The sequence below is a fragment of the Ceratotherium simum genome, chromosome 30 (genome assembly GCF_057802395.1).
Source record: "Ceratotherium simum simum isolate JZ-2026a chromosome 30, ASM5780239v1, whole genome shotgun sequence".
Classification (NCBI taxonomy): domain Eukaryota; kingdom Metazoa; phylum Chordata; class Mammalia; order Perissodactyla; family Rhinocerotidae; genus Ceratotherium; species Ceratotherium simum.
In genome coordinates this window covers 8,406,474-8,433,212 of record NC_141929.1, presented here as the reverse complement: position 1 = coordinate 8,433,212, position 26,739 = coordinate 8,406,474, and the positions used below count along the sequence as shown (strand labels likewise).

The 26,739-nt window shown below is 46.0% G+C and overlaps 1 protein-coding gene across 1 annotated transcript in view; it reads right to left on the bottom strand.

The window, feature by feature from the left end:
• The window catches only part of LOC101398972 (polycystin-1-like protein 2), a 100,164-nt gene that overhangs the window by 63,179 nt on the left and 10,246 nt on the right, over positions 1 to 26,739 (bottom strand). Inside the window, 7 exon segments of the mRNA XM_087419886.1 lie at positions 998 to 1,205; positions 2,780 to 2,897; positions 5,461 to 5,510; positions 7,903 to 7,980; positions 10,208 to 10,612; positions 12,749 to 12,978; positions 23,368 to 23,515. Of these exon segments, the coding sequence (XP_087276012.1) occupies positions 998 to 1,205; positions 2,780 to 2,897; positions 5,461 to 5,510; positions 7,903 to 7,980; positions 10,208 to 10,612; positions 12,749 to 12,978; positions 23,368 to 23,515 (1,237 nt within the window).

The window sequence follows — 26,739 nt, the reverse complement described above, 5'->3', positions numbered from 1 at the left end:
ACCCTCTGGCTTCTGGTCAGGCCCAGCCAATGGCAAGCACTGGTCGGGGATTGGAGAGTGAGAGGAGAGAGGCTGGGGTATTTATTCACCACTTTCCCTGCTCCTTACCTGATGGGCGGCAGTTCACAGAGACTGTGTTCCTCTAGCCAAAACCACAGCTCCTGTTGGGGGGCACCTCTCCCACAGCTGCAGCTCCCAGGGAGTTCTAGTGATGCCATCCCCCCTCTTACCTCTGCAGTCCTAGGAGGGAAAAGAGCTTCCCCCTGTTGTCATCCTGCATCGTCATCCCTGATTTGTTCCCTTATCTCTGCCCACATCTGTAAATAGACCCTTTATCCAGCTGTCATCAGTTCCCAGTTTGAGTGAGCCATCTGCTCCCTGCAGGGACCTGGCTGGTAGACCAAGCTACCTGAGCTCTCACCTTGATTCCTGCAAGATCCTTAGCAATCTCCTGAGTCCTCCAGCCCATTCTCCACCCTGCTACAGAGCGAAGGACCATGTCCCCAGCCTGCTTGCTACTCTTGGATGGCTTTCCCGAACTCTTGGGATAAAGACCAGAATATGTCTTGACATGAGCTGCAAGGCCTTGCCTACTCCTCCAGTTTCTTCCTGCCCCTCTCTCTTCCTCCATGCTCTAGCCACACCAGCCTCTTTTACTTCCAGATTATTTTATGCTCCCACCCTTTGCCATTCTGTTCCCTCTCCAACCCCTTCTTCCTGGCCAGGTTAATTCCTCTTCACTCTTCACATCTCTGCTGAGGGAAGTCTTTCCTGACCCCAAGTCGGGGAAGTTGTCATAGAAGTACCTTCTCTCCCATCATTCATTTGTGCAGATCATCCCTGAGCACTAGGCAGTAACTGCTGTGAGAACTGAGACTGGGTCTGGTTTGCCCACCCCTGTAAGCCCTGCCCCTAGGTCAGTGCCACTGGCTCTCAGTAAATGTTGGCCGACTGATGAATGCGTGGCAACACTGCAGGAGTCTGCTCTCGCGCCCACCTGACTCGAGGCCTGAGTTGCAGGGGGGCAGACACATAGAGGCACTGCTCGTCCTGGTTCTCCAGCTCCTGGCCTCTCCAGACGGCCAGGCGCAAGGTGACTGCGGAGTCAGGTGGCGGCAGGCAGGATGGCGGAACCACCAGCTCCCTCTGGTCTGTGCGGAGCCGCTGCCTCTCAACACAGTCGCTCCACTGAGCCCAGCAGCGCCCTAAGAGAGGATGGCAAACACTGTTATCCATCCAGGAACTCTGAACGTGACACACGTGGCTACTTCTGATTTGGGGTTTTTAAAAGAAAAGGGTCATGGATAAGAAAATTGGCTGCAAATAGAGATTTTGATTTTTAAAAAATTTCACTTGCAGGTTGCAGGAATGGTGCTACAGAAGGGTGCTTCTGGGAAAATGACCCCCACTTCACCCAGACTCTGAGCAAACCTGCAGGACATGCCGACTTGTTTTGCACCAGTGACTTGCACTGATGAACCGGCAGGTATATAGCAGGAGAGGGGCCGGGAGGATACACAGCCCCACCTGGGAGAATGCCCAGGGCAGCTTCTCGTCCCTGGTGTAATTCTCACCCCAGGTAGAAGGATTGTCCACAGCTGTATGTCCCTGTGGGGTACATGGGGACCTGCAGGCTGTACCTCCACCTGGGAGGCTGCATGTCATCTCCTGCTTTATGGCACTGGCTGGGTAAGTCTCTCTGTCCCTTCAGCTGGGTAAGTGTCTGTGTCCCTTGCCCCTCAACTCTATTGACTGGTGTTTATCCATCAATCGCCTCTCTTCCCCCCTCACTCCTGATATGATAGTCATCCACAGGACATGTCCAGGGGTCAGGTCATCAGCCCAGTCACCTAAACTCTGTATTTGTATCCTCTACTAATTCAGATAAGAACTAATAGTCAGTAGGATGTTCTGACCACTTAGCAGTTAATACCAAAAGCCTTCAAATTTTACGTGACTTTTGACCCAGTTATTCCATGTCTAGAAATTTATTTACGAAAGTAACCACAGATGCAAATAAAGATTGAACTATAAAGATGTGTGTATATAAAGACAAAAGATTTGAAACAACATAAATGTCCGAAAAGAGGGCACTGGTGAATCAATGACCATACATGAAGTGTATCATGCAGTGACTATGAAAATCGAGATGGAGAAGAAGATAACATGACATTAAAATATTAAGACATCCTTGCAGGATATATTGTGCAATGAAAAAAAAGCTAACAAAAGCAATATGTACAGTATGAATGACTTTCATTTTATTTCCAAAACAACGTGTGTGTAGCTAGGAAATATCCACATGACAAGGAGGACACCCATTTCTAAAAAATGAGCACTAGTACTGCCATCTTGCTTTGTCAGAAAATGCCTCGTCACTTCCTCCTTCTAGACTCTTCCCAGTGGCGTACCAATGACTTGGAGGTGAAAGGAGGGATCCATCCAAGGGGCGAGGAGTAGAGTATTTTATCACTGACGTTTTTTGTGGTGATAATAAAAAAGCAGACTGACTTTTAGGGTTGACTTATTGTTCTTAATTCTCCACAAATAATGCATCTCCCTGGTCCCTGCCTTCAGGGCCACCCCCGCTTTGGTTTGCCACCACTTCCCCCTCCTCCTATTTCCATGGAATTCACAATCTCTGGCACGTAGAAGGTACTCAAAATGTCAGGCATGACTAATGCCGGTGTGAAGGTGAAGGAAAAGAACAGCAAAACCTGACCACTGTCCATCCCTTCGTGGTGAGATAGAACAGTTCCAGAGCCCTAAGGCCACCTACCACATGACCACTGGAAGCGTAAATCCTTGTCACTGTCCGGCCAGCCCAGAGTCACTGTCGTGAAAGGATCCACGTACCGTCCAGGTTCCACGTACGCTTCCACATCCCCTTTACGTCTCTGCAGAAAAAGCAGCTGGCTGGTGAGACGCCCCTCCACAGTTGGCACCCCGCCCTCCACCCCAGAGCAACTGGTGCCAAGGGTGGCCACAGTGTAAGGCATGGAATGGAGACAGACCCTGTCTGATCCACCTGGCTCCCCATAGGGGATGAATCACTGGGTAAGTAATTTAGTCTGAAGGTGGGCTCAGTGCTAAGGGTCCACCACATATTCAACGGTGTTAATGGAGCCTGCTCTGGGCCAGGCCCTGTGCTTGATGCCTAGAGATACAGGAATAGACCCAGCCCTTGCCCTTAAGTTTAGTAGGGCAGACAGACTAGGAAACCAACAATTAAAACACAGAGTGCTAACTGCTACAGTAGAGGGGTCAGGGGATTATGAGAACGTGGAAGAGGCAGGCAGTCGGCTAAGAGCTTCAGTTCTCCCAAGGGCTTGCTAGTGTCCGACTCCTGCGGTTGCTGTGGATCAAATGAAAGACACTAGTGACACGCTTTCCCTTGTGTCTGCCGCAGAGGAGGGCGCAGAGCTGTTACCTCTACCAAGCAGACAGCCAGTGTCAAGGCAAGCTTCCCCAGAGGATGGGACTCCAGAGCCTTCATGAAGGAGGAGGAGCGAGCTGGGTAACAATGGAGAGCATGTGGGTTATAGGAAGAGGAATCCGTGGGCATACAGTGTGCTCCTGAAGTCAATTCTGGTATGACCTGTTAAACAGCTCAGGCCCAAGGGCTTGGCCTGGAATAACAGGAGGCTACAGCAGAACTCAGCCCCCAGTGGTCTCCCATGGCCTGAGAATAAAACCCAAATCCTCTTGCTGTGGCACCTGAGACCCCGTGTGATCTGGCCTCTGTCCATCTCTCCTGTGATCTGCCCTCTGTCCATCTCTCTGTAATCTCCTACGTCCTCCCCCTTCCCCCGCACAGGAATCAGGGCCTTCTCCTCTACACACCCAGAAAGCTCTTGTTCTGCTTTCCAGCATGGCTGATTGCCTTATTCTCAGGTCCCCACTTAAATGTCACCTCTTAAGAGGGCTTGTTTGATCACATTTGCTAGACCACCCTCTGTTAGTTGCTGTCACTGCACTCCATTGGTTTTAGTTAGACACATCACAATTCCTAATTATATGCTAATTTGTTTGTTAGTCTCACCCACAAAGCTTCCTGAAGGCAGAGACCACATCTGTTTATTCACCATCGCATCCCCAGCCCCTAAAACCAAGCCTTGAACACTACAGATTCACCCTAAGTCTTGTTATTGGATAAATGCAGGCAAGAGCAATGTCAACAGCAAGGAATCAAAGACTTAGTCTTGCTGTAAAACTGAAGAACCTGGGCCTGTTTTCTACGACGAAGCATTAAAAGCTATAAATTTCCCTCTAAGCATTGCCGTAGCTGCATCCCACAAATTTGGATAGGCTGTATTGTCATTGTCACTTAGAAATATTTTTTAATTTCCCTTGGGATTTTTTTGTTTGACCCATTGATTTTTTTAGAAGCATGCTATTTAATTTCCAAGATGTCCTGGGGCCAGCACGGTGGTGCAGCGGTTAAGTGCACACGCTCCGCTTTGGCAGCCTGGGGTACGCAGGTTCGGATCCCGGGTGTGCACCGACGCACTGCTTGTCAAGCTGTGCTGTGGCGGTGTCCCATATAAAGTAGAGGAAGATGGGCACAGATGTTAGCCAAGGGCCAGTCTTCCTCAGCAAAAAAGAGGAGGATTGGCATCAGATGTTAGCTCAGGGCTGATCTTCCTCACACACACACACAAAAAATTTCCAAGATGTCTAAAAGATATCTACATATCCCAGATAATTTACTATTGATTTATATCAGAATGCTGTTGTGGTTAGTGAACATGCTTTGTTTGATTTCAGTCCTTCTGGGTCTCTTTTCTAATGGAAAAAACTTTGGTGATTCCTAGTGTTCCGGCTGTTAGTGCCAAGAAGCCCAAACTCAAAACTAAAACAGACTGCTTGGACATCTTTTTCTTGTGAGGTTAAGTGTTTAAAAAAATACAGATGGTCCTCACCTTACAATGGTTCAACTTATAATTTTTGGACTTTACAACAGTGTGAAAGCCATACATTCAGTAGAAACCGTACTTCAGATTTTGAATTTTGATCTTTTCCCGGGCTGGTGATACGCGGCATGATCCTCTCTTGTGATGCTGGGCAGTGGCAGTGAGCCACAGCTCCCACTCAGCCACGTGATCACGAGGGTAAACAACCAATACACTTAACAACCATACCGTACCCACACTGCCCTTCTGTTTTTCACTTTCAGTACAGTATTCAATAAATTACATGAGATATTCAACACATTATATTATTATGATGATGATGATATTACGTATTATTGCATTATTATAAAACAGGCTTTCTGTTAGATGATTTTGCCCAACTGTAGGCTAATGTAAGTGTTCTGAGCATGTTACGGTAGACTAGGCTAAGCGATGATGTCCGGTAGGTTAGGTATATTAAATGCATTTTCAACTTATGATATTTTCAACTTACCATGGATTTATCTGGACGTAACCCTATTGTAAGTCAAGGAAGAGCTATACTCACGTTCTTTTCCACAGCATTTGTTCCAGGTGGTTCTTGGAGACTGGAAGAAGCTGTGAACAGAGTGGGAACGGGTGTCAAACTTTGGTGGTGTTTATAAGGTTGCCAAAGGGCAGAGTCAGAGGGTATGCTGAGGATGCGCTGGGAGTATCTGCCTGTCTTTGGAAATGGTTTAGGGGATCATAGAAAACATTCAGGTCACAGGAAATGTGTCAAAAGCAAAACCATCATATTCTCCACTAGGCTAAAGAGACCTCTTTGGTAGGTAAGAAAGGCGGGCAGCTGCCAACGCAAATAAAACACAAGATTTAGAGTCAGACATGCAGCTATATGCTGTTAATGCTTGCCTACCTGTTGAGGGGATGAGGATGGGGATCCCTGATTTGTAGCATTTGCTAATTTCTGTGGTGTAAATGTTCCTACCTTGCAAGATTTCAAGCTACCAAGCTGACCTCACTAAACGTAGAGTGAGAAGAGATGGACACAACCATCTTGCAAGCTGGTAGGAGCCAGCCTCAGCACACCACAGTGTGTTTCTGGATCGTTCTATTGGCTTCTTACTAGCTGTGTGACCCTGGAAAGGTTAGTTATTCTTTCTGAGTCTTCGATTCCTCATCCATAAGGCAATCCCTATTTCTTAAGGCTCCAGGAGGACTGAATGCTATGCCGTGCATATTATTGCTGTGTAATCTATACATCTGTAAAGAATGTCAGCATGTCAAGTTAAAAAAATGGAAAAGTTACTCTCAACTGATATGCTCTGAAGATATTGAAATGTGAATGTGATTAATGTCTCATTAAAGTATAGTGATGAAGATAGAAACGTAGGGTTATTCCATGTGACTCACTAGGCCTCAGGGAGTTGGATATTTTAAGATCTGGGTTACTACTGATCTTTAAAAAATTCTCTGCCAGTGAATTCTCATTCTCACAACCATAACTTTGAAGGTCTGTAAAATTATACAAAGCAAAGCTAAGATGTCAGACACAGAGGCCTTTCTTAACCTTAAGAAAGAAGACGGTCTGATAACCCTGAATGAAGAAATCAAGGGAAATAGTTGCTACCTCTGATCCTGCCATGAGTAGCTGAGTGACTTTTGCAAAGTCAATTAACCTCTCTGAGCCTCAAATTCTATACTTGGAAAAGGAGGGCTGTAGGCAGTAGAATGGACATCTGATGGTTTTCTTCCCCTGTCCAGGTATCCATGCCCCCTTCTTTTGATAAAGCACCTATGGGTGACGTTTTCACTGGATAACTATCCCTCCCCACTCTCAGTCCTTGGTTTGGGTGAAGCTGACCCTACATCATGTTCCAGGGTGGACTTGTGATCCTGGGCTGCCCAAACTGAGTTCAACTTCTCCCTGGTCTCAGCAGTAGGTCCAGGAGGGAAGATGAACCAAGCTTGGACCAGTGAGAGGCAGCCTCAAGACTTCTGTTGGCAATATCAAGAAAGAGGTGCTCTTTCTCCTCTGGGGTTAAGGACCGAAGCCTGGGGCCATCTTGCTACCACTTGAGAAGAAGGAATCAGAATGAAGCCAACATAGAGATGGAGAGGGGCAGATTTTTGAAGACATTGAGTAGCTGGATACAGCTGTGCCTAAACCCTGGGCTTTTCATTTTCTGAGTTGATGAAATTTCCTTTTGACTTGAGCCAGTTTGAACTGCTTTTCTGTCCCTTGCTTCTCAAAAAGTCCTGGCAAACACATTCAAGGCAAACTTTGAGACTGTGACAGCTACTATTGGCTGCCTACCAACAGCCTTGCCCTTCCTCTTGACTATCAGAATCCACCTTCTTCCACAGAGCCTGAAAATGCTGGATACCTGCTTCCCAGAATCCCTTACAGCTGGGGCTCCTGACCCTGGCCAATGATATCTGAGGGGAAGATTGCTGAGGACTAGTGGGAAAGACGTCCCCCTAGTAAAAAGAGGTGCACAGGAGGAAATGGTCTTCTGCTGCTGCCGAATAATGCTGGGGTGACATGTGATGTCTGGAACTGCAGCAGCCATGTTGATTGCATGAGATGCGAGACTGAGGACAAAGCAAAGGCTCTGAGGATGGGAGAGCAGAACAACAGACTGAGCCTGGGCCCTTGCTGGTGATACTGAGCCACTGAACCAATTCTGGAACTGCTTATCTCCTAACTTCTTAGCGTGTGAGATACTAAGACTTGTACTTGAAGCCACTTATGTTGAGCTTTCTGTTACTTGCAGCCTAAAGCATCAAAATGAATACAAACTCTGCTGTCTTAGAATCCTGTATCAATGGTTGAACGTTTTCCTGCATACATCATTGCCTTTTTAGAGTAACCAGAGAATTCTGAATATCTACAGAACAAGATACGATTTCAAAGCCCTGTGTTGAACAGGGCTCACTAGACCCCGAGCAAGTGCAATGCCTTAGACTCCTGGTCGCAAGTTTTATATCCCCTTGAACACGTCCTTGCCTGTGACGGTGATGCTTCCAATTTCCAAACTCAAGTTTGAGAAGGCATTCCTCACCAGCACGGTGACCAGAAAGGTGCCTGCAATGCAAAGGGTGGAGAATGATGGGCGTTGTCGTAAACTGTTTAACTTGCACTGAGACAACTCTCCCAGCTTGTGCTCCTCCAGTCCACTGATGGCAGCATGTGGGGCTTTCATCCTCTGAGCATTTAATGAACCCCTGTGGTATGGCAGGCATGGTGTAAGGCTCTGGGGACACAGAGATGAATGAAACATAGTCCTCATCCTCAGGGCCTTACGGTCTGGTAGACACGTAGGACACTGAGTGCCAAACCAGGGTAGAATCAGTATGGGGCAATCATGGGCATGGGGTGGGGTGGTCACTTCAACCTCAGGGGAGAAAGAAATGGTTTATGGGGTGGGGCGGGGCTAGAGGTAACATTCAAAGGACGAGTAGTGCTCATTCGTCAGATTAGAGAGGGGATTCCAGCAGAGGGAAAGACGTGACAGGAGTTTAAAAGGGTTGAGAGAGAGGAGAGGGGAGAGAAGGATTTGTAAGACCGTTTGGAGAGAGCTGCTAATACATGTGCATCCCACCCCCCCTTCCTCACGGGGAAGGGGTGATGGGTGCTACCTTCTTCTCTTCTCAAGTCTAGAAAGATGTGTTCTTTGAGGTTGGGGACCCCCACGGCCAGGTTCCTTACTCATGCACTTGAAGGAATGGTCTATGACCTATGACGGGGGTGGTGGTGGAAGGAGCAAAGAGCGGCATTTCTGCATTTGGGAAATAACTACAGTTGGCTGGTGGCAGCCAAGGAATGGGTAAGAATTTTCTATGGACCAGATTTTGCCTTGAGGAGAAGAGTTGCTGACGAGGGTAGAGAGAATGAGGAGAACAGAGGGAGAGTGACCCTGTTGTGACCCAGGAGAGGGAGAGTGACCATGTTGTGACCCAGGAGAAGCAGCAGCTGGGCGGATGTAGCCAGCTGAGGGACAGGCATCCCCTCATCCTGGGAGCTGGGATCCCAGGGGCCAGCAAGGGGCCTCAAGAGCCCACAGAAGCTGCTACAAGAGGCGGCTGCCGACATCTGCTGGGCTGTGACAGCAAGGCCAGCCAGGACTGGGCCAGGCCACCAGGTGAGAGCCTTCCTGTCAGACCTGGTTCCCTTTCCTTCCTCCTACCCCTGCATCCCTGGAGTCATCCAAATCTGTTTGTTTTATGAGGAGGAGAAGACTGCTCATCAACTAAGAGGGAGCCAAAAAATCAGAGGGCGTGCTGAGAGTTTATATATTATGCCCTCCTGAGTAACTTGTACAGGAGACCAAAAAGATTGCATTGAATTATAGCCTGTGAATTATGTGTTTTCCATTGTCATTCAATTTCATTTCCGGATTTTTTCTGTTCCAAGCTGGACCCTTGGTACCTGGCAAAGTTGCAATGTTTTTCTTCTTGAATTTATTGTCCTTTTCGCTCTCTCTTTTGCTAAATCCCTTGCTGAGGGCATGGTAGCCCCATACCTGCTCCATATTACCCCCTTTCTTACTCATCTCTGAGATCCAGGGCAGGGGCCCCTGGGGGCAGAATCCTGGGTGGGCTGGAGACTCTGACCCTCATCACATTCCTGCCTGCTGACCTCACCATACTGCCCTCAAGAACTCTCTGTTCTCTCCAGATGAAATGCAAACGTCTGCTGTGGCCTCCTCCCCTGGCTGGTGCCAGCCAGTCTGCCGCCCTGTCTCTATTCCAGCCAGCATCATGACACTTCCTCTCTCTCCCATCCTTCACTTTCTGCGTCTCTCTCCTCCCGGGACACTGGAGGAGATTGGATTACAGTTTCCCGAACCTCACTCTCCTCTGGAAATGATGGGAGAAATCTGAATACTCTTGGCCTCTTCCAGTGGTTCTCAATGGGGCGGGGGGGGGGGGGGTCATTTTGCTCCCCAGGGAACAGTTGGCAATGTCTGGAGACATTTTAGGTTGTCATGACTTAGGGGGCGGGTGTTACTGGCATCTAGTGGGTAGAAGATAGAGATGCTGCTAAACATCCTACAGTGCACAGGACAGCCCCTCACAACAAGGAATTATCCAGTCCCAAAAGCCAGAAGTGCCAAAGTTGAGAACCTCTGTGACTGTAAGCTCCATAAGGGCAGATAATATCTGTCTCTTCCTTATTTTGTGACCCAGGCTGGATGCTGTGAACCATGTTTGTGTCCAGGACACACCGGAAACTGGCTGGCAGGACCCTGGACACAATCAGGAAGGGAAGAGAAGGGAGGTTTGGAAGGGGAGCCGCCAACCCCAGGTACCTTCAAGAGGAACTGCCACATGGTAAATCCCAAATGTCCCCATGGGGCTCTCTTCCTCCTGGGAGAAGGTCACATTGAGTCCCGCCACCTCAAAGGTCAGCCCCTCTGGAATGCCGTGAGCCACCGAGACGTTGACCAGTAGGTCCTGTCCAAGCTCCAAGTGGTCAGAAGCCCAGGAGGCCCGAAGACCCGACAGAGGCTCCATGAAGTGAACTGTGATGTTTCTGGAGGGAGCAGAGATGATGATGCTGCTAGTGGCTCGGATCTGCAGGTGGTGGATCCCTGGGCCCATCCGTTGCTGCACTGCTCTGTCCAGGGTCAGATTGTAGGGGAGCGGGCCCCGCTGCATGGTGGACTCAGCCAGAGTTATGTTACCTGACAGCACGGTATAAGTCACCCCTGTTCCTGGGGGATGGGAGGTAAGAAATATTTAAGAATGTCAGTAACCACCATGCAGTTGATTATACTGAAATAGTTCAAGCTCTGAAGTCAGATCCCTGATATAGACATAGATATGGATATAGATAATAAAGACATATGTTTTTGTAACTCTGTATGGTCACGGATGGTAACTAGACTTATTGTGGTGATAATTTTGCAATGTATACAAATATTGAATCATTATGCTGTACACCTGAAAATAATATAATATGTCAATTATACTTCAATTAAAAATAAAAACATATGTAAAGAGATACCCCACCCCCAAATGTGACAGTGATTATCTCTTGAGTATTGGCTTAATGAGCGATTTTCCTTTTGGGGTCCTCTCTGCTCATCTAAGTGTTCTAATTTATTTATACTACGCGTGTGTTACCCATAAACTTAAAAGTTTGTAATAAAAATATTAGAACATTTTGTTGACAGGGATATCCTTGTGGGGAGGAAGGCTGAAAAGGGAGGGTCTCTTAAGGGCGTGGCTGATTTTTCTGTATGAGAATTAGCCTCACGTCTTGTCCTAAGCAGGAGCAGGTGACACCGTTTCCTTTCATCTCCACGGCCGACTGCCTGAAACCCTGCCCAGCAGGAGAACATAGCCTGTTCACATTAAGGTGAAGCTTCCTTACAGTTTGGGGCTGGTTGTCCTAGCTGGATGCTAAATATTGTGGTTGACTCTTAAAATCTGATTTAAACCATCAAATTAGGATTCTTTCCAATAGAAACCAAGCTAGTCTATTGTTTGATGATGATGATGATGATGATGATGATGATGATGATGATGATGTTGATGATGATGATGATGATATTGATGATAATATCAGCCCCCTGAGAGTAGGAACCTTGACTTTGATGTTTATTGCTGCTTCACCCCGCACCTGGCAAAGAGTAGGCACTCAATTATATTTGTAGAATGAAAAAAATAAACGAAAGCTTAAGTCTCCCCAGGGGCACATAGCAGCTGCCGTCAGGCAACAAGCACACCAGAACAGAAAGGAGCCCCAAGGAGCAGTGTGTTCAAAGCCCCATGGAAGCTCCATTACTTCACTGCTCTGAGTGAGGCTCCAGGTGGTGTGAGGTCAGACTGAGTCACGTCCTCACCCCTGCAGCTCAGGTCACCTCCACAGCTCTGTGATGCACCGTTTACGTCAACAGGCTTCTTCTTTCCAGATCTCAAACTGGGCCTGTGCCTTGAGGAAAGAGGCTACCTTAGGTGAGGAGGGTCTTAGTTGGGAGGGTCTCTATTGAGAGGAGGGGTGATCTTCAAAATATTTAACAACTGAAACTTCCTGGGCACTAAGTAGAATGGATGGTCTGATAAATCAGCATAGACACTGTGACCTATCAGAATGGATGCTGTGACTAATCAGAATAGATACTGTGACCAATCAGAATGGACACTGACCAATCAGAATGGGTGCTGTGACCAGTCAGAATGGACATTGTGACCCAATGAGAAATGTTGCTATGACCAGTCAGAATAGATGCCTTGGCCAATCAGAATGGACATGTTGACCAATCAAAATGGACATGATGACCAATCAGAATGGCCTCTGTGACCAATCAGAAAAGACACTGTGACCAACCAGACTGGACACCAACCATAATAGCTGCTATGGCATACCAATGTGTGCAGCTGAATCAGCCCTGACTGGGGACAACACAATTGTGCCACGCTGGTCAGTGCTGGCTACACTGAGATGGGCTCAGGGCCAGCTGGCAGCACTCCCAGTCCTATTCAAATTCCCCCAAATAGGGAGTGGCTTGGCAGTTCAATTCTTGCCTTGGGGTGATGGGCATGCAAAGAAGGGCCTTTGGAAGGCTGGGAGCTCTCATTAGTTTACTATCCTTGTGACTTTGGGCAAATTTCTGAACCTTTCCTCCATTTCTTCATCTGTAAAATGGAGATGATAATAGTACGTTCTGCGGAGGCTCATAGATATAAAGCACTTGGACCAGTTACTGGCACACACGAGGCACTAGATAAATGAATAGCTAGAAAGCTAACTCAATTGCTGTCAGTATTTATTAAAGCCAGGGAGTGGGGTGAATAGATATGGGAGAAGTCAAGGTTGCCCTGACCTTGACCGTTCCAAGACTCACCTCCATCGAGCACCACCTGAATCCACAGAGGGTCCCCGAAGACAACCTGGCAGAGAAGGCTGGCTCGTGAGGTGGACAGACCAGAGCACCCAGTCACACTGAGCCTCTCCATCTTGTCCCGCATTGTCACTTGCTTCTGAGCCATCACATGCCACTCGCTGGTGGTGCACTCGGCAAACACGGTGAACTCCCCAGGGGCGGTGAACTGGTGGGTCACGTGGCTGGACAAACTGCCGGCAAAGGTCAGAAACGTTACCAGCGTCAGGGACATGGAAACACACGCATTGACATGTGCGTGCACACGTGCACTCGCCATCCCCTGCTCTGCAAAGATAAGAAGATGAAGAAAAAGACGCTACACGACCAAGCTCGCCGTGTTTGCAGAGCTTACACTGAGACGTCCAGAGCAGGTGAGAGGGGAAGAAATAGCTCTGACCAGCCGGGGAGTCGAAGACTTTTCTGCAAGTCCCTTTTCTGCCGTTTCCTCCCTCTGTGGCTCCTGAAACCCCCTCTCTGGGCTTTTTTTTTTTTTTTGCTGAGGAAGATTCACCCCAAGCTAATATCTGTTGCCAGTCTTCCTCTATTTTGTATGTGGGTCACTGCCACAGCACAGCCAACGATAAGTGCTGTAGGTCCGTGCCCAGGAACCGAACCCCGGCCACCAAAGCAGAGTGTGCCGACCTTAACCACTAGGCCACGGGGCTGGCCACTGGGCCTTCTTGCTTCATCTGTAAAATACTATGCCCAGCCTACCTTTTTGGGCCTTATTTTCCCCATCTGTCAAATGGGCTCAGAGTCCCAATGTATCAAAATTATGGGTATGTTTTGCTTCTCATTTTCCTGAGAGGACCAATTAGAAATCTCTAACATGGCCTGCAAAGATCCACATGACCTCCCTCTCCCGGTCTCCCCCTATCTCCTGCCACACTCCGCTCCTCTAATTGTACTGTTCACTTAGACCTCTTTTCAGTGTCTAGAACATGCCACCTCTTGCCCGCCTCAAGGCCTACAAGTGTGTGCTCCCTGCTGGGAAGGCTCTCGCCCATCTCTTTGCTGTTACTCATGCTCCTCCGTTGGTTCTCAGCTTAGACATCACCTCCTCAGGGAAGACTTCCTAGGGTTCCCTTTATAACTGCCATAGCTTCGCTCCTTCTACTAGGTGACATTCATCCCCTTTGTGCTTATTCACTGTCATTCTTTCCTGCTAGTCTGTCAGCACAGACGGTGTCTGTCTAGTTCCCTGTTATACACCTGGCACCTAGCACACAGCCTAGCACATCGTGAGGGCTTGAGAAATAGTTTACAAGAGAACCTATTTGTGAAGAAGCTTGGAAAACAGTAACCTGATTCTTGTTGCCTGCCAGGATAGAGTTAGCCCACTGCAGCCTGTTTCTTCCATTAATTACAACTAAAAACCTGGGCAGAACACAAAAAGAAACTCCATGAGGACTCTAAAAAGTAAACAACAGCAGGCAGATTGGGGAGGAAAGTCAGAACTTTAAGAATCACCCGTAAAGGTGGGAGTTTCCTGTTTAATTTCTGTTTTTTGGGTTTTTTTTTTAATCTCCTTTGTCTCTTGGCTTTGTCCCAAGGGTAGCTTGAGTCACGGAACTGCACAGTGAGTGAAGCAACAAAAACCACAAGAGAAATCTCCTCTGTTTAGCCAGAGAACCAGGAAAAAGGACCCAGTGAGCCTGAGAGTACGGAAGAAATACCTGTTTTTGTTTTGTATTGTTTCTCTTTTTTGTCTCCTGACCCTGCCCCAGGCTGTCAACTCTCTTGGAGCTGTGCTGAGCGGGCTGATGTAGACACCAAAATCCCTAAGAGAAAACTGATCTTTCTATTCTGAAGAGGGGCCTGTGGGAGCTGGTGATTGTGGGGAAAATCCTGAAAAGGAGAGATCTAGAGAAGAGGACTCCCTAATTCCGTATGTGACCTGGCATAAATCATGAGCTCACTAAGAAACTATGCATGTGCAGAACAGACCCAAAGAAACATAGCAAAGGCTTTGTGAGCTACACCACCCTGAGTGGCACGTGAGCAGGGAAGACCCAAACAGCTTTGAAAACTGAACTAATCTGGGAACCACTGCTCACAGGAGGCGGCTCAGAGTGTGTGGTCAGAACCTGGCTGGGTGGGTTGCTTGCTAAAACAAAACAAACAAACAAACAAACAAAAAATCAATGTTTTCCAGAAGATTTTAACAAGACCCAGAGTCTCAGAACCTACTATTCAAAATGTCCAGAATACAATCCAAAATTATTTGATATACAAAGAACCAGGAAAATGTGACCAAATTTCAAGGGAAAACATAATCAAGAGATGTGAGCCCTGAGATGACTCAGATGTTGGAATTATCAGACAAAGACTTTAAATCAGCTATTATAACCATGCCCCATGAGGTAAAAGTAAACCCTCTTCAATGGAAAGATAGACATTCTCAGCAGAGAAACAGAAACTATAAAAAAAAAAAATGGAAATTTTCAAAATGAAAAACAATATCTGAAAAAAAAATTCACTAGATGATCACAATAGCAGAATAGAGATGAGAAAGGAAAAGGCAGTGAACTTGAAGATAGAGCAAGAGAAGTTATTCAATCTAACAAGCAAAGAGAAAAAATATTAAATTTCTAAAAATGAGCAGTGTCAGCCATCTGTGTAACAATATCAAAAGGCAAAACATTTGTGTCATTAGGGCACCAGAGAGAAGAAAGAGATTGGTGTAGAAAAATATATTTTCTATATTGAAGAAATAATGGCTGAAAATATCCCAGATTTGGCAAAACACAAATTTAAAGATTCAGGAAGCTCCGTGAACCCCCAAAAGGAAAAAATTTAAAGAAAACCACACCCACACATATAATAATCAAACTGCTTAAAATCAAGATAAAGAAAAAATCTTGAATCAGCCTGAAAAAAATGATACATTACACATAGAGAAAACGGTGATTTGTGCAGATTTCTCCTCAGAAACCATGGAGATCAGAAGACAGTGAATGACATCTTCAAAGTGTTGAAAGAAAAGAACTGTCAACACATAATTCTATATCCAGCAAAAATATCTTCCAGGATTAAAGTGAAATAAAGACTCTTAGGAATAAAGAAAGTCTCCAAGAGAATTTGTTGCTGGAAAATCTACTCTGAAAGAAACGCTGAAGGAAGTTTCTCCAGCTGAAGGAAAATGATCCCAGGGGGAAACTTGAGACTTCAGGAATGAAGGGAGAGCACAAGACATGGTAAGTATCCTGGTAAAGGTATACACTATTTTCCTCCTCTTAAGTTCTTTAAAATATGTATAACTGTTGAAAGGGCTTTTCAATGTATGTAGATGTCCTACATATGACAATTATCATATAAAGGAGGGCAGGCAAAGGGATCTATATGCTAGTAAGGCTTCAACAATTTACCCGAAGTGGCAAAATATTAACTCTAAGTAGATTGTGAAAGGCTAGACATGTGTATTGTAATCCTTGAAGCAACTACTAAAGAAGTTATACAAATAGACGTAACAAATAAAGGCAATATATCAGTTAAAATGGAATACTAAAAATATTCAAATATTTGAAGAGAAGGCAAGGAAGGAGAGGAACAGAGGGAACGTAAACAGAGGGGGCAAACTGAAAACAAATATCAAAATAGTAGACCTAAATCTAACTACATCAATAATTACATTAGAGGCCGGCCCCGTGGCTTGGCGGTTAAGTGCGAGCGCTCCGCTACTGGCGGCCCGGGTTCGATCCCGGGCGCGCACCGACGCACTGCTTCTCTGGCCGTGCTGAGGCCGCGTCCCACATACAGCAACTAGAAGGATGTGCAACTATGACATACAACTATCTACTGGGGCTTTGGGGGAAAAATAAATAAATAAAGTTATTAAAAAAAATAATAATTACATTATTTGTAAATGGTCTGACCACACCAATTATTCAGCCAGATTGGAAATTAAAGAAACAATACTAGACCATACGCTGTCCACGAGAAGCCCACTTTAAATATAACGATATAGATGGGTTAGAAGTAAAAGGATGGAAGAAAGATATACCAGCAAACACTAATCAAAGGAATGCTGGAGTGGCCATTATTAATATCAGACTATGCAGATTTCAGAACAAGAAAACGCTAACTCTTTATAGGAATGTGAAATGTGTTTTTTTTTTTTAAAGCTTCAGTGCATGGCTGTGTGTCCTAGTTGTTAGTGAAATATGGTTTTGAATGGCAAAATCCAGCCTGTTTTTCAGTGATCTGTCTGGAAGAAGCAATTTCTTCTATTCTCTGAACTCTGGTGCCAACTGAAATTGCCCAGGACTAAAAAGCAGCAAAATGGATTTTTCCTGATTTCTCTCCCACTGATCTCGCCCAAGGGAGAAGACTGCAAAGTGGTTTTGGAAACTGCTGACAGCAGAGGGAAGATATGCTCAGAGGACAAAGAGATGGAGACAACAACTTAAAAGATTTGTGTGATCCTGTGACCCAGCAATTCCACTCCTGGGTGTAAACCCAACAGAAATGTATACATATGTGCACCAAGAGACATGTACTAGGTAATGCTCGCGGCTGCACAATTTGTAACAGTCCAAGTGGGAAACCGCCCCAAATGCCTATCAACACTAGAATGGATAAGTAAAGTGGAGTATGTTCACACAATAGAATATTATACAGCAATGAGAATATGGGTAAATCTCAAAAATGTACTATTGAGCAGAATTCAGACACAAAAGTATATATACTTTATGATTCCATTTATATGAGTTTCAAACATAGGTCAGACTAATTGATGAAGTTAGAAATCAGTATCCTTGCGGGAGCACAGAGGGATTTCTGGCGGATTGCTCGTGTTTTGTTTCTTGGTCTGGTGCTGGTTACATGGATGTGTTCATTGTGTAAAAATTAACTGAGCTGTATCTTTTTGTGCACTTTTCTGTATCTATATTATGCTTCAATAAAACATTTAAAAATTAGTTCAAGATCCTGTCATTCACTGATTTGTACACAGTGCTTTGATAATTGACATTAATGGGATGCAACTTTTTTTTAAAAAGAAAGAAAGTGGAGAAGAAAGCTCCCATTTTTGGTCTTTGCTCCTAACGTCCCATTATTAAGAACACCATAGTCTGTGTCATTTTGCTTCTGTCGCTCACAAGTCGCCAGCCAGCTTGGCCGTGTGGTGGAGTGGAAAGGGTAGGAAACCTCTCCGTCAGTTACCTGCATAAGCAAATGACTCAATTAACCTCTCTGAGCCTCAGTGCTGCATCCATAAAATGAGGTGAGAGCCATTCCTGGCTGGAGTATTGTAAGATTTAAATGAGACCGTGGCTAAGTATCTGGCATGTAATAGACTCCAATATTGTAGCTTTTTGTATAATAGGATGACATTTATGCCATTTACCTATGAAAATAAAAGTATTATACTTTTATGTAATATTAATATAATAGTAACAACTAACTCCTTGTTTAGAATTAACTCTGCACCAGTTATTTTCTTCTTTGTAGTCCCATTTTTTCATTTTTTTTTTTTTTTTAATTTTATTTATTTATTTATTTTTCCCCCAAAGCCCAAGTAGATAGTTGTATGCCATAGCTGCACATCCTTCTAGTTGCTGTATGTGGGATGCGGCCTCAGCATGGTCGGAGAAGCGGTGCGTCGGTGCACGCCCGGGATCCGAACCCGGGCCGCCAGCAGCGGAGCCGCACACTTAACCGCTAAGCCATGGGACCGGCCCCCATTTTTTCTTAACATTACCCAGTGAGTATTAGTAACACTCGCAATAATATTAACAATCACAGATCACGTTAACACTGTGGCCTTAAGATTCTTGTATATCCTCTGTAGTGGATGCTGTGGCATGTCACCCAGATTCTATCCTTTAAGACCAAGGCGTGCACACCCCCAGCACCCGGCATGAATCCATCTCCAGGAATTCCCCTTAGCCAAAGGGAGCTGCCTCCTCCGAGGTGACATCCTCTCCCCAGGAACATCCCACATCCAGTGGCTGCTCGATGCCAGGGTACAGAGGTCTCACTGTCTTGCCTCAATTCAAGACAGGTTCCAGCTCCAGGGCTTTCTGTGGAGATCGGTGGGGCCTATGTTGCTACTGCATCCCAGTCTAACTTCTCCCCTGCCCCAGCTGAGTACTCCCCAGTAAACCTGCAGCATCCCCAAATCAGAGCCTGTTTCCTGGTACCCAACCTACAGACTCTCTTAAAAACAGCCTCTTTAAACTGGTTGGCATCAAAGGCTCTTCATCACCAGACCCCTTTGAGTTTTCCAGCACCATCTTTCATTTTTCCCACATACCCCTGAACTCCTGGTGTAATGAGATGCTCACAGTTACCTGAGGATGATACACTCCTCACATCCATGACATTCCTTTCTCTAGATCCACTGCTCCTGCCTCCTATTTCTGGGTCCCGGGAAGGACTTCATCTCTAACGTCCTTTCTGACCATCACTTTCTACAGAGTTCTCTCCTCTGCGCCTCCCAACCGCCTGTGTACATCTAGGTCACCCTGAGGCTTGCGTTATCCTGTGAGTTATCAATTTCCAGGGAATATCTTTGTGCGCACTTTTCTATATATATATTTTACTTCAATAAAAAGCTTAAAAATTAGTTCAAGACTCTGTCACTCACTGATCTGTACACACTGCTTCGATATTTGACATTAATGGGATGCAACTTCATGGGATGGGAGGTCTCCCGTCCAGACTCAAGAATGACGGCAATCCACGGATCTGTCAGTAGGTGGCGCTGAGTTACCCAAGGCTGGACTTGGACAAATTCCACGTTAGGCAAACTGTTCCATAAGGCAGACAAAACAATTTCAGAAACATAGAAAGTTTTCCGCCACAAACCGAAACAAAACAGCCCGCCATGCAAATGAACACAAGACATGAGGAGTGCAAGGCGAGAAGGAGCTTCTAAAAGAGAAATCATTTGACTTGTATCATGCTGTTGCTATTTCCAGTTGGATTCTCCTCCATCCGCTCGTGTTCTTTACTACGGAGATGGAGCGACCGATTTATGTCTTAGCCTAACGAGGAGTTAAGCAAAAGCAGGAGTCTGTACAAACACATAAAAGAAGAGCACAGTGACATCCATACAAACTATGTGACTTCTGTGTACTTAAAATTCATACCATTTGGGCCGGCCCGTGGCTTAGCAGTTAAGTGCGTGCGCTCCACTACTGGCGGCGGCCTGGATTCGGATCCCGGGTGCGCACCGACGCACCGCTTCTCTGGCCATGCTGAGGCCGCGTCCCACATACAGCAACTAGCAGGATGTGCAGCTATGACATACAACTATCTACTGGGGCTTGGGGGGAAAAAAATGAGGAGGATTGGCAATAGATGTTAGCTCAGAGCCGGTCTTCCTCAGCAAAAAGAGGAGGATTAGCATGGATGTTAGCTCAGGGCTGATCTTCCTCACAAAAAAAAAAATCATACCATTTTTCGTATTGTAAATTGAGTGCTGGGGCTGCTAGAAATATATCTCCCAATGTTAGTAAAAATGATATAATAAGGTGGGTGGATAGTTTCAAGGTCCTACAAGTCTTTAAAGAGACGAAGTGAAATTATTTGCGTGGGGTGATGGTAGGGGGTGTAACCATCTATTTCTTTTGAAAGAGAAAAAAAATGCCGGTGGCTTTCGCTTATAGCTATGCCCAGAAGGACTGCATATGTAAAGAATTGCTTACTGTGGTTTCTCTTAGATTATGAAAAAATTTCATCACAGAGAATTCCAGAGAGTAATATGGCAAATGCCCTTAGACTCACAGCCAGAGTTGACAAATATTTGCATTTTATCCCATTTGCTCTAGTTTTTAACTACGGTAGGTTTATTACTGGAAAGTCCTTGTGTAACTAAAGGTCTTTGGAGGGCTACAGACAGTCAATTTTGACTTGTGCTAAATTCAAGTCGTATAAAATTTAAGGGCTGAAAAATTATGTAATTTAGCATTTGTTGTTTTATTGATGAAATGGTAGCAAATGGGAAGAAATCCACAGAACAATCCACAGTATTTATATCATTTAAACATTTTTTTCCCCCAAAGCATCTTCACATATAATTTTTCACTTTACTCCATGAAACAATCAAGACAGCCATCAATATAGATGTGCCAGGGAAGGAGAAGGAAACCCAGGACCAGGCCTTGTCTCAGGGTCTCATATCCCGTTAGCAAAGGCTGGGTTAGAACCCCAGCATCCAGATTCCATTTTATGTGGTGGTGTGGCACAGGCCTGAGACTGCTGAGGACTGCCGAATTTGAGACCTGCACCCACTGGATCAGATCTGGGCTAGGGACAGGGCTGACCCCTGTCCGCCCCACCCCATCCAGGGCTTCTGGGAATGCCAGGCACCCGTGGGGCTGGATTAAGAACCTCTAGCTCCCACAGGGTAGAACCAGAGATGTTTTTGGGTTGGGAGAGGGTTTTATGGGCCTCCATGATTTCCCTGAGGATCCATGTTGAAGGGGGGCCCCCTGTAAGGAGCCCCAGAACCTAACGAGGATCCGGAGATTCTGGAACAATCTGAGGCACCCCTTCTGCTGGGGCATGCAGCAGGGCAGAATGGGGCTTACCCCAGGCCCAAGTAGGACTTTGAAATGCTATGAATTGGGTTCAGCTGCCTCAGGCTGGGGAGGTACTGTGCCCTGGAGGATGCAGAGTACGGTGCCCTCAGGCCCTGGTGCGGCGCTGTGCCCTCACAGGGGCCCAAGAGCCTGAGCTTTGATTCCAGACAGTCCTGGTTTGCATGGCCATGCTGCCACTCCCTCGCTGTATGGCTTGGGCAACCTTACTGTACCTCTCTAAGCCTCAATTGCTTTGCATGTAAAAACAAGATAATTCTCTAGCTCAGCACCGTCCAGTAGAAATACAATGTTAGCCACATGTATATTTCAAACTTTCTAATAGTCACATTGAAAAAAGTTAAGAAGAAACAGGTGAAATTAATTTTAATAATTTACTTAACTCAATATATCTAAAATACTATCATTTCAATGTGTAATCAATATAAAAAAATCATTAGTGAGATATTTTACATTCTTTTTTTTGAGGAGGGACTCAGTCTTCAAAATCCCATGTAGGGGTTGGCCGGGTGGTGTAGTGGTTAAGTTTGCACGCTCCGCTTCAGCGGCCTGGGGTTGGCAGATTCGGATCCCAGGCGCGGACCTACGCACCACTTGTCAAGCCATGCTGTGGCAGGCGTCCCATATAAAGTAGAGGAAGATGGGCACGGATGTTAGCCCAGGACCAATCTTCCTCAGCAAAAAGAGGAGGATTGGCAACAGATGGTAGCTCAGGGCTAACCTTCCTCAAAAAAAAAATCCCATGTGTTTTTACATTTACAGCATATCTCAATTGAGACCAGCCACATTTCAAGTGCCCAGTATATAGGCAGCACAGCTCTGGCTCATAGGGCTGTTGTGAGGACTAAATGAGATCATGTGTGAAAGCTACTTGGACTATTTGTTAATATTGCTACTATTATTTTTATCATCCTTACCAACAGAAAACGTTCCCACACCCAGGTGAGCATCTTTGTCACCCCATTACTGACTCCTTGGACAGTGACCAGGAGAGATTCTATACAGAGCCAAGCCGAAAGAACCCAGCTCTCCATGACTGTTGATGTGGCCTCCATAATGAGAAAACATGTGAACACCAATTCCTCCCATTCCTGTGTGTATGCCTCTCTGTACCGTGGCTTTGCCACTCCTCCCGTCAACAGGTGGAGTCTATTTCTTGCTTTGGCTGATGGGACATTAGAAAATATGACACAAGTAGAGATTTGAAAAATGCTCACACATTGAGCCTTGCTCTCGCTCGCTGCTAGAAACCCTTCTGCCACTGTCGAGGGAGAGGGAGAATCTCCCTCTGCCCTTTTCCTTAAGGTTCTTCTGGCTGGCCAAATAATCAACAAGACAGGTTAGCAGGAGAAAATAATACCAAGTTTAATAACATGTATACATGGGAGAAACTCAGAAATGAGCAACTTGTCCCTCTGTCTAAGCTGCTTGCTTAAGTATTGCAGCTAAAGGCGAGGAACGTGTTGGGGGTGGGTAGTGGTCTGGGACTTCAGAGGCCAGGAAGACAATTCTTTTCAGGGTCATCTATAGATAATGTGGTCAGGGAGAGACAAAGTTTTTTGATAAAAGAGGCTTGGTGCCTTTCCTATTGTAACCTCTAGCCTACATTATCTTTACAGCCATCATGATAATAACTCCTTCCTGAAACAGATCTTTTGTTTTAAATTCTTTAGGCAGTTTGGGAGGGGAAACTCAAATATTCTTCCTGAGTTCTCTGAGTCCCTATTGTCTTCAGTTCGAAATAATCCACATACCAGAGTGGTGCCTCCTGGGGTAGCTTGCCCTGAGCACCATCACCACCAAGTGAATGAGCCCACGTTAGCCTGTTGGATGATGAGTGAGCCGTGCCCCTAGCTGACATGCAGCTCACCACCACACGTGAGTGAGGCCTTCCTGGGCCATCCAGCCCCAGCTGAGCTGGCCCAGACAAGAAAAGCCACCTGGCTGATCCAAACAACCATGAGCAATAATAAATATTATTGTAAACCATTAAGTTCGGGGATTTTTTGTTATACAGCGAAAACTGACTCTTACCTGGGCGGGTAGTAGGGATCAAAAGTGTGGCCATCTCCCATACTAATGAGACAGGACAGGTTTCCGATGTAGGGAGAGAGGAGCCACGTCAGGGAGATGGTGACGTTGTCAAAGACGAAACTCTCATTGGACACCATCAGCCGTAGGCCTGCAGATCAAAATGCAAAATGCAAAATGTCATGTGCCATCGCAAAGCAAAATTGCATGTTTCTGTTTAAAACCTACTCTCTTCTATCCACCTGTCCTTTATCTTTAGGTGATGCTTTTGAAGCTTTTTAAGTTTTATTTTAACTTTTTAAATTTCTTTTGAATTTTATTTTTCCTTCGTAGGTAATACATGACCAAGACACAGAATTTGAAATATGTGAAAGGGAATACAATGAAAAGGAAGCCCCCCCTCCACTGCCATCCCTCGGCCCCCCTGTTCTGCTCCCCAGAGGCAACCATTGTTACCAGTATCCTGGTCACCTTCCAGAGATGCCCACACAGTCACAAGGACAGACGTACTTTTCTGTTTGTACAAGTGGTGCACGCTGTAGTCACTATTTGGCACCTTCCATTTTTTTCACTTAGTATATCTTAGAAATGGTTCTGTATGAATTCAGTTAGAACTGCCTTGCTCTTTTTAATGGCTGTATAATGTACCCTAATTTATTTAACCAGGATTCTATTGACTGTCTAGACATATTTTGTAATGTTTAAAAAGACAAAAGGCAAAACATCTTTAAGAAAACCTACTTGGCTAAGGTGGCTGATGAATCATTATAAGCGATTTAGTGTGCGTTAAACAAAACATGGAGCTTCAGAAGTTGGCATGGGGGATGGGTAAGGGGTAGAATTTGCTGAGGCTTCACACAGCCCTGGGCTAATTCAGTTTCTGAGTAAGAATGAGAAGAGAAAAGATATAAGAAATCGAATGCAAATGAAAAGGACTTCCTTGAGCTAGTCACAAAGCCACAGAGGTCCTGATTCACAGCTACCTGAGAAACTCAGGGGGCAGCTAGGCTCTTCCGGGCATAGTACTGCTGGCTAAAGTACCCACTTCCCAAATCAGAAACTGTGATCAGAACACACTGACTCACAAGGGGATAGGATATTTGAAATCAAAGTTAGGGCAGAAAATCTGGTCCATGTGGTTGCCAGACCCAACTCACCCCCTGCCCTAAGCTATGCATTTGTCTGATGACTACACTGCCACTGGCCGATCCCCAAGGGCACCCTTTGTCCATTAGCAAAACCACCAGAGGGAAAGTGCTGCCAAGACATGTGGCCTCCTCTTCCCAGAAAACAGAATGGAGACACCTCGCTCCCTCTACTCCACCCGTCTGTCCGGCCGACTAATGCCGCTGGTAAAGCTTGTCTTCGATGCCCTTTCCCCTTCCTGCACCCTCTCCTCTGTGCGGTCCTCCCTCCTCCTATACACATGGGCCCTGCTCTCCTGGATGGCCCCTGGGGACCCCAACATTCCCTGATTCTCTTTTCCCTTCAGAGCTCCTTGCACCACTACTCAGCCCTCAGTGGAAGTTGCTGTTCTGACGGATTAATTTGCTGGACAACGGCATAATATGGATTCACAGCCTCAGGGGCAACCGTCTCATACGCTGTTAGTAGGAGCATAAAGAGATACAGCCATTTTGGAGGGTAATTTGGCAATATCTATTAACATTTAAAATGTATATACCCTATGACCCAGCATTTCCACTACTCGGGACCTATCCTCTAAAAATAATCCCAGGCACCTGTCAAGATATATGCACAAGAGAGCACTGCAGAGTGATATGTATAACGAAAAATCAGAAGCCACCTAAATGTCCATCAGTAGAGGAACTGGTTAAATAAACGTTGACACAATCTTATGATGGGATGCTATGCAGTCATTAAAAGAATAAAGTAGAGTGGCCGGCCCCGTGGCATAGTGGTTAAGTGCTTTCACTCTGCTGCTGGCAGCCTGGGGTTCAGATCCCTGGCATGCACTGACGCACCGCTTGTCGGGCCGTGCTGTGGCGGCATCCCATATGAAGTAGAGGAAGATGGGCACAGATGTTAGCCCAGGGCGAGTCTTCCTCAGCAAAAAGAGGAGGATTGGCACAGATGTTAGCTCAGGGCCAATCTTCCTCACCAAAAAAAAAAAAAAAAAGAATAAAGTAGTGAGGGGCCAGTCCCGTGGCGTAGTGGTTAAGTGCTCGCACTCCCCTGCTGGTGACCCGGGTTTCGATCCCAGGCACGCACCAATGCACTGCTTGTCAGGCCATGCTGTGGCAGCATCCCATACAAAGTGGAGGAAGATGGGCACGGATGTTAGCCCAGGGCCAATCCTCCTCAGCAAAAAGAGGAGGATTGGCATGGATGTTAGCTCAGGGCTGATCTTCCTCACAAAAAAAAAAAAAAGAATAAAGTAGTGACTTGGAGGGATGTCCAGGATATACTAGTAAGTGAAAAAAATGGAGCTGTAGACTAATATATTTAACATGGTTATACTTTTACATATATACATTCATATACAGCCATGTCTATGAAAACAGTTTAAAAAGCAGGGAAGAATTTATTCTAAACAGTTAACTGCGGTCTCCTTATGGGGAATAGGATTGTAGAATTGAAGAGAGAGATTCTTCCCTCTTGATTTATAATAGTTTTATAAATTGTGGTAATGTGGGTTATTTTTATGGCTTTCAAGATTTGTATTTTTTTAAAAGTCCCCTTGTGTCCTAAAACGGCAGCCTATGGGATGGGTAGTGGTTGAGTGAGTGTGGAGTGTGGGAGAGATTTTTTGACTCCTTTCAATCAAGGAACCTGGGTTTTGTCTCTTGTGTTTATTGGGTTACCCTAGGAAACTTAATTTGAAGCATCCTGCGGCTAAAAAAAAAATTTTATTTTTAACTTCTAGCTTGACGGCTCATTTCTGCAACAGGACCTCAAACACTTTGCTCCAAGCCTAAGCCAGGTGGGGCGGTCAGGCTGCAGGGCAGCGGTTTTGGGTGAGAAAGTCTCTTAGCACACAGCAGGTTGACCCCCACGGGTGGCTGCTCCCTCTGCTCTGAGAGGGGCTGGACCCGGCATGGAAATCAGAAGGGAATTCCCACACCCAGGCAAGTGGGGGACTCACCTTCCCGGCACTGGTACTGCACCCACAGGTAGCTGCCCCGGGTCGGGCACAGGTCTCCAAAGTAGGTCCCATCTGCTGCCACTTGGCATGCCTGCAGCCCCTGGCACTGGCCTGGGAAGCACCCACATCCCAGGAGCAGCAGGAATGGGGAGAAGGACATAAAGGGATAGGTTCAGACAGAGATGAATGACCTCGAGTTCATTCATTTGCCCACCGTCTGCCCACCAAGTATTTGTTGTTGTCTCCTGGAGACCAGGCACTGTGCTAGG